Source organism: Actinia tenebrosa, unplaced genomic scaffold (assembly GCF_029948245.1).
Source record: "Actinia tenebrosa isolate PJP-AT-01 unplaced genomic scaffold, QUT_ActTen_1.0 PGA_scaffold10__47_contigs__length_13832649, whole genome shotgun sequence".
Taxonomy (NCBI): Eukaryota; Metazoa; Cnidaria; class Anthozoa; order Actiniaria; family Actiniidae; genus Actinia; species Actinia tenebrosa.
In genome coordinates this window covers 8,831,418-8,840,114 of record NW_028292570.1, presented here as the reverse complement: position 1 = coordinate 8,840,114, position 8,697 = coordinate 8,831,418, and the positions used below count along the sequence as shown (strand labels likewise).

General features: G+C 35.6%; 1 protein-coding gene across 1 annotated transcript; it reads left to right on the top strand.

The window, feature by feature from the left end:
- The first annotated feature begins 340 nt into the window (after positions 1 to 340).
- Positions 341 to 7,106, top strand: LOC116305754 (glycolipid transfer protein). Its single transcript, XM_031715739.2, has 5 exons — positions 341 to 701; positions 3,449 to 3,507; positions 4,117 to 4,247; positions 4,387 to 4,519; positions 5,757 to 7,106. The coding sequence occupies exons 1-5, from the start codon at positions 593 to 595 to the stop codon at positions 5,925 to 5,927; spliced, it is 603 nt and encodes a 200-aa protein (XP_031571599.1). The 5' UTR covers positions 341 to 592; the 3' UTR covers positions 5,928 to 7,106.
- The last annotated feature ends 1,591 nt before the right edge of the window (positions 7,107 to 8,697 follow it).

The following is an 8,697-nucleotide window of genomic DNA, read 5'->3' as shown; positions in this document are numbered from 1 at the left end:
AAATTCCCGATACATTTTATGTCTCCCCACAGGGTTCCTACTTCATTAAAAACAATGCCAATAAATGAACTCTTCTATAATAACATAATAATTACACTTTATTGGTAACTTAACAAATGAGTAATTTTCATCTAGGCAACTAGTACGTCCACTGTTTCTAGTTGAGCTGGCTTATTTTTTACGCGACTTGAAGTTGTGAAAGGCCCATTGGCCCTCTTCTTCAATCGTTTCATACAAGGCTCGTATTACGCATGTTCTTATATGATTTCCGAGCCCATCCCACACGGCTTACCGCCTCATCTCTTAAATAGAAGCTACATTAATATTTACAATTCATTTTAAAGAATGAAAAGATAAAAATTTCTAACTCATAACTCTATTACCGTTTCTGAGATGAGTTTGTGGCTGGCTGCTACCTTATAATTCTTCCCTCCCCTCTCTCACAATAACCAAATCGACCTTTGGTTCCAGTCTTTTCAAAGACTATTCGGTTTTCGTTTTGTTCGCAGGCGTGATACAGATTTTCTCAATTGTACTGCGATTTACGACCAACTTCCACCTGTATTTGTGGCAATCGCTATACAAAAAAGACATGACGTTCTTCTCTGAAGCTAAGTTCCGTTTTTTGCCTGTTCCTGAAGATGGAAGAATAGAAACGGATCCATTTTTGAAAGCCTGTACCGAAATAGTTCCATTCTTTGGTGAGTCCTTATGATAATGACATAAATACATTGTGTAAAATTTGCTGTAAGATACTACTGTTGAAACTTTGATTTCCTAAGGTTTTAACTCTTCTTCTCTTTTTTAAATAAGAACATATATAATTTAATTTTTTTTGTAAATATTTCTATATGTAAGCTTATATATAAGTCTTAATCCTGTATCAAAATATCCTTCCAGCTCAATAATATGACAATCTGCACTTAAAATTCATTATTATTTAAGTGAGAAATGTAATCATGAATGGATCTGTTTGAATTCGGTATCTGATTGAATTCTGACCAGGGGCACATCAGCTTGATGTTTTGCAAAGTTTGAATATTTTATGATTGTCTCGTAGTTTTAACAAACATAAGATTACATAAAACAAAAATATATAACAAATACTGGTTTGTGAAGTTATAAGTAAAAGGATAATCTAATTACTACATCCATGTAATCTAATTTTCAACAATCTAAACATATATGCAGTAAGGGATTGGCTAAATGATGATTGAGTTACAAGTTGAGTTAGCCCAAAATCAATTTCTTGATCTAGAAATAGACCAGTTTCGAATTCCAAATTACCGCTGTGTTCCTTGATTACAGACTCATTTGCACAAGGTTAGCCTCGTATCAGTGTTCAAATATTCACAAATACCAATGATAAAGTAAAGAATGCACAACTTCAACAATACAAACATTTTGAAAGTCAACGGACCTTGACTGGAACACATGAATATTCTGCACAAACTCAAGGCTAACCCTGTACAAATGAGTCTGTAATCAAGAAACACAGCGGTAATTTGGAATTCAAAAGGGGTCTATTACATTTTAAACACGCCAATAACACTAACAACAGCAAAAAAAGATAAAAAACATTCTATCAACAAAGGATTCAGCAAAAATTGGTACCTCAGTTTTTGCATACTAGTTTTTGCAATTCCACTATTGCACAGAGAAACTTCTTGATTGACAACTTATCGCAGAGAGCTTTACACCTTTTTTTGCTTTACATTAAATATTAAATTGTTCTACTAATCACACACCAGCCGAATCAACAACATCCACGACCCAGCGCCATGTTTATACAATTATAACACAGGAGACCCGCGCAACCACAATTTATTTTGTAAAATGTTTTGTAAAATGCCAAAAAATATATGTTATCATTTATATGAATTGATATGAGTATGAAGACTAAAAAAATTTCATTTTAAAATTTATATCTCATAAAATTTACTTTGATATCCATGAATCAAACGGTCTTGAACACAGCAACAACACTTAAAAATTCACCAATCCACCTCATCAACGCACAAAAAGTCAAAGAAACACTGACACCACAATAGTTTAAGAGTCATGTGATTTTAAAGCATAGAATCAGTGAAAAATCCAAGAAAACTATGCAACTCGCAATCAATCAGATTGTTTGGCTTTACATTATACGTTAAATAACATAAACACTGTACATGACAAGGTTTGAGATCACTGCAACATCACAATTCGGTAGTGCTTCAAATCACTAAAATACCGCACTTAAAGAAGCACAACACCCCAAACCCCCTTGTTCCCCTCTTGCTTTGCTGCTCAAAGTGTGTTGATCCTATCCTCCCTCTCCCTGCTAAGTTTAGAGGTGGGTATAATGTTTCCACTGGCTTGTGTCAGGCTGACAGCTGCAGACAGTACACCATGGTTGGTTCCCATGGTTACCTTCTTGATGGTAGGGAGTAGCGCAACCCTCATATGACATCAAGACACCTATTAAGCTGATCATTCTCTTTGCCAAGCCAACTGAGCAAGAGCTGGCCATGCCTCTGCCACAAAATTGGAGATCTCTATTAAGTCAAAGCAACAGACTTAATGGAAATACTTACAAGTTTCGTTAACGAAGTAGGGAAAACCAAGGGCGGATCCAGGGGGGGCAAAGGGGGGCTTTTATGTTATTTTCCATTGTGTTGACGGAAGAAACTCAATTAGCCCCCCCTAAACTCAATTAGCCCCCCCCATAAAATTTTGGCTGGATCTGACCTTGAAAACCTTGCAATTGAAGTAGTGGCTAAAATGAAAAAGAGAGAAATTCAAGTAATGATTTCCATTATTGTTTGCTGAAATGTTTATCAAATTTTGTTGCTTCACTTCTCTCAGTAGAATCTGTTATATATAAAGCTTCAGTAGAAGAGAACATGCACAAATTTAAGCTTAAATCTTGCAATGATTTGTGTAGTTATTGAATGTAAGATTACGGATAAGATGCATAGATTTTGAAAGCATGATGTTTGGGCTATGATTTGTATAGTTAGAAAACGTTTTTTAAAGTTATTAATTAAATAATATGAAGTCTTTACAATTACTACAGTGCAACTGCTGTAAGTTGGGCAACTTAGAAAATATCCATACCCCCCACATGGCGGGAATTTATAAAAGGACCCCCTTACCCCCAGGAACTTCCAATTTCCTTCCATAGAAACTCTAATTTTTTTCTTTCAATTTCCTCCGTTTGTTGGGTTAAGGATATTTTCTGGAACTACACATTCGAACTTTGGGCAGTGGAGGCAACCCTCTCAGTATCAGCAATTGAGGCTGGCTTGTAGTATAGTACCAAAGCTTACTGGTGATTGAGGCCTAAAAAAGTGAATTACGCTAGCTACCTGAGTAAGCCCAATGGTACTGAATAAGCAAGTGCTGGAAATGCAGAAAGAGGATTTGAAGCAAAGTTGATGATATATGTTTAACTACCTTTTTTCAGATGTTCTTGGTCCTACGACCTTTGCACCAGTAAAAATGGACATTAATGGAAACATCAAGGTAATATTAGTATGATGCTCTGCGTGCATGGTCTTCATTTTCAGCAGATAGTAAACCAACCTATAAATCATGAAAGAAATTTTTTTTTACTATCATTGATCAATATAAACTGAGCCTAGAATAAGAATGTTTTGATATTCTATTATTTGGTGCGCACTGCTAACATCAGTTTACCAAAGTTCTCCACGCCATGAATAAGCCATGATATTGTTATATACCAACTATCAAAGTCCATTTTTCTTGTACTCTGAGTGGGTGTTTCCATAGCAACAGCTTTCAGCGAATATATCAATACCGGAAGTGATTTTCCCGGAAATGTATGTTTTTTTACATTTTTTGAAATCAAATAATCAAAAAATCAAATGTTACTGCTTTCTTTTCTTTGACACTTATATCAAAACACTTATTGACTGTGACCTCGAGAAATGATAGGGTTAAAAGCTAGAAGCTTGTGGGGCTATATCCTCTATACACTCCTTGAACTATGTTTCAATATTCTTATCTTCATGTCAACTAAAAATGGTCAAATCATGTTTCACAAAATAACCCTTAACCACCTTACATATACTACTTATAACTGTTTTTTTAAATTTTACTATGAACTTGCAGAAACTTAGAGCTATTTATGAAAAAAGTCCACAAAAGTTCAGGGTCCTACAAAGCATCGTTGATAATGAGATTCAAGCAAAGACGACTACAGCTAAGAATTCTGGTACAGATGCTCTTTTGTGGCTCAAAAGGTTTGTCCAAGAAAATTATTTTTATAAGGATATAATCTCGACAACAAAATTTCTTTCTTAGATGAATAGCAAAATTTTCAAATGCTTCAAATATTTTGAATTTATCAACACTTTTCTTTTGAATAATCTATATTTTTAGGGCTATGCAATTTGTTCTAGCCTTTCTAAAGCAAGTTCTCACTGGAGAGCAGGACTTGGTCAAATGTGCTAATACTGCATATGAGAAAACATTGAAGCAGTATCACAACTTTATAGTAAAAGGAATCTTTAGTGTGAGTACTATAAATTTACAAATAGCATATGATGGCACAAGGTTATGTGTGACACATGATTCTGGCTAAAATAACTATGATACATGAAAATAGTGGATGTAAAGCGTAATTCATGAACTGTATAGTTCCAGAAGTTATCTAACCCACCCCCACCAATCCCTGGAAATTTCAATTTTCTTCCATACAAACTCTGTAATTTTTGTTCTTTCTCTGACCCACCTACCCCTCAGAAATTCTGAATTCCTCTGTGGGGGGAGGGGGTATGAATAATTTCTGGAGCTACACATTCCATGTTTGCTGTAACCGGTGATTCTTCTCTTAAAATGTGCATGATTCATGAATGGTTGCTTTGATTTTTGTGAAAACTTAAATTTAGATTCATTAATGAGCCTCAAAATCATATGTGATGCACAAATTTTAGAAATGTTAATGAGTGAAAAGTGATGCCAACCTCCCATGTTCCACTCTGAAATAAGTCACTAGCCAATGAGGAACTTTTATTACTTTTATGGCTGGTGCTGTACAGTAGAAGGAATATAATAATGAGGCACATTTCATTGTAACAAATCCATTCATCAAAGAAAATGCTCAACCCTAGCCTTGTTACAATGATCCTCAGAGATCTTCTGGATATGAGGGAGCGGTCATACATCCATGCCCAAAGAGAGGCTAAACATTATTTGTAGATCACTAGAAAAGAAACAATAAGACTTCCAGTATTTTTCGCCCATCCATTAATCCATCTACTCATCCATTCTTCCATCTACCCATCTGTTCCTCATTTTATCATCCATCCACATATTCTGCCTTTCATTTGTTCATATTATCTTACCTCGGGCACCTCGTGTTCAATCATAACTTCTCACCTAGCTCCCCTTTATTTGGGGAATCAGTAAATGAATGGATGGGTGGGTGTATGAATGGATGGTTGGGTGGGTAGGTGAACGTATGGGTGGGTGGCATGGGTGGATAGATGGATGGATAAGATGATACAAAAATTTTGTATTGATAAATAATCTTCTCCTTGAGTTCCCTTGTTATTCAGTGTACTGCAGGAAAGGGAACATTCTTTTTTTCACAATTTCTTTGTACTAAAAAAACTTACTAAAGGAACATAATATGATACTAAAGGGAATGAAACTGCTCTAATTTCACTGGGACAACAAAAACATTTTTGCATTATATCGTAATATGCATCTACCCTAGTGTTGATATGGATTAAATGATTATTTTGCAGCTTGCAGTGAAAAGTGTACCATACCGCAAGGACTTTATTAAGCTGCTGAGTAGAGGAAATGCTGATGAACTAAGCCTGTTGGAAGAGATGCAGAACTTTGTAGATGAATTAGATTCCAATATCCATGTCATTCAAGAATATTATAATGATAATGGACTTGATCTTTCCTAATTGTTGAGCTAATTCTTGATATTCCCTAATTATTGAGCTATTTCCATGATTTTTATCCTCCAGACTCTGGACGGGAGTGGAGGGGGAGGTGGGATCCAGGACTTTCGTTAAGGGAGTTCATATAAAAGTTTGACTGCTTGGCTACCTTCTTTCCTGGACCTCTATTAAGGGTGTATTTATTGTCTTTTTATAAGGGCTTCAATCTAATCAATATGGTCTAAAAAAGGGGTTGGTATTTCTCATTTAGGGGTTTGTTTGCAGTTTAGGGGATTCGTACAAATTCCCCAAACCACCAAACTCTAGATCCACCTAAAATGTTTTTCTGTTCAGTGTTATGTAATGTGAAAATTTTTGTGCACACCATAATCATATCTGTTAGCAGCACGGTATGAGAATTTAAGCACTATATAGTTAGTTCAGGTATGTCTGTACCAAACAAAGATGCATAGAGGTAATTTGCTTTTGTTCCCAATATTCTGCCAATACACACTAAGGTTCTTTTGTAAAAAATATAGCTGCAGTTTCACAAATATAATAAATGTGATTAATATTATATAATAATATATTGCATGCATTAGCACACACACTTTTATTTATTAACAAAATACCAGTTTTATGTTAAATAAAAATCTTTTCACACTGATATATCAAATTGCAAAATTGTTTGAGTAAAAAGGGGGAAATAAACTAACTAAAGTGTTCAGAATTTTATAGTGCATGAACATTTACAAATTTGGCATAAAATGCATTGTGTTTAACTTTTTGGTTGCACACTGTAATTTATTATTATGATTATGATACTAAATAATTATTAAATATCTTGTAGTCAGCTCAATAGTGCAACTGTTCTATTCATTACTAAATTCCCATAGGAATCACGTTGAACTAAATCTACAACACATACATATAAGCATCTTTTTGCTTCTATAAATCAAACTTATTACAACAGTTTGCATTGAGTCTTAATAAGCAGACTGGAATAGGCTATCACAAATTTAAAATAATTAGATTCCATCCTAGTGGGATAATGTCATGTAAAAAGGGTAGGGATGATACTAGTAAAAAATTAATGGGACAGGCTATGGCAAATTTAAAATAATTAGATTCCATCCTGGCAGGATAATACCATGTAAAAAGGGTAGGGATGATGCTTGAAAAAAAAATTTATCCCCTAAAAGAGAGAGTTTGGGCGTGGTTGTTTAATTTGAGCCCTAAAAGATACCACTTTGAAACACAAGATAAATCAAGTAAAACGAAAATCATGGAGTTTATTGCAACACGGTTGAGGTATATAACTGATGAGTGTCATCTGGTCTAATGTTTGGGGCCATCATTGGCCTACCCCACTGCACCTGGTAAAAACCAACAGCTTCTCCTTTCTTACCCCTAAAAGAGGAGGTAACAACGATTTCGACTGAACCCGTCCTTCATCATATGGGAGTAACCCCACTCTGGGGGACTCCATATTCCACTTTCAAGTATACTGCAATATTCACAAAAATTATCATACTTCTAATCATTATCAGGAATGTACCAAGGGTCCCAACCTAATGTGAAGAAGTCATGGGGAATGTCTAGGGGGAGGGAAGCTCCTAATAAAGTCTAAGGGAGTGGTCACATACCACCTTACCTCATAAAGGTCATCATTAACAATAATATCAAAATCTACAATAAATTTAATTTTAGAAAGGTACCATAAAACATATTCAAAGTATATATAAATATGTTAGTGTTAGGCCATATTCACTTATCTATATATGAAGCATTTTTATCATACTTGAAATGGTCGAACTCTAATGATCCTAACATGGTTGAAGTCTAGGGGAGGAGTGATCCAGGGGGACGGGTGATCCTAACATGGTTGAAGTCTAAGGGGAGGGATGATTCTAACATGGTTGAAATCTAAAACAGCTATTTTCCGGGCTCCGTTCAGTAACAAGCACTTACGAATCGCCAAAGGCACTCGAGGCCTACGGCTCGCTTTTCTCTATGCAATGTCTTTGTGCTTACTTTACGTTACTTCCTATGTAATTTATTACTGATCGGAGCGCGGAAAAAAAGATCTTTAGGATGTGTTATACAAACTACGTTATATTGTTTTCCCCAACCCCCTATAGTTTATATGCAGTCATAACCAAAAAAGGCATGCGTAACAACTTTTTAAAAGTGCGAGCATCGAAATGCATAAACCGCAAAATTCGGCTTCCTCTTCATCCTAACCTCTTTATCCTTAATTCCTAGAATATCCCCCTCCTCTCCCCTCCCATCTCCTTCCCCGATAAGCCATTCTGGTTATAAGCCCATGCTCATCCTGTTTTGCTGAACTGTGACTGCACTTCCCGTTTACCCACGGCTACTCTCCAGCTACCCAATCAGATTTGCAAACTAAGTTTTCGGATATTCAGAATTTCTTTCTTTTCATTTGTTTTTATGCCTGCTTTGTGTGTTCTTTCTTTTTTCATTTCATTTCCTTTCTCTTCTGAACTTTTTAATCTTTTCATCTTAGTAGTCGCTCTGATTTGATTTTTTCGTGTCAGAAGGACAAAAAGAGACTGAACTCAGAACAAAACTTCTCAGTCAATTGAAAAAGAAGGAAAAAAAGGAAGTTAGACACAAATTCGCTTGCTGCATAAGATTGTGAGTGGTTCTTGTTTCAACAGGCGAAAGCATAATGGCATACTGTGAAAACGGATGGGAGCTGCCTAAGCTTGTTACCAAATCCAGTTGTACACCAAGAGGGAAACGCGATTCCGTTTTGAGAGCCGGGTCA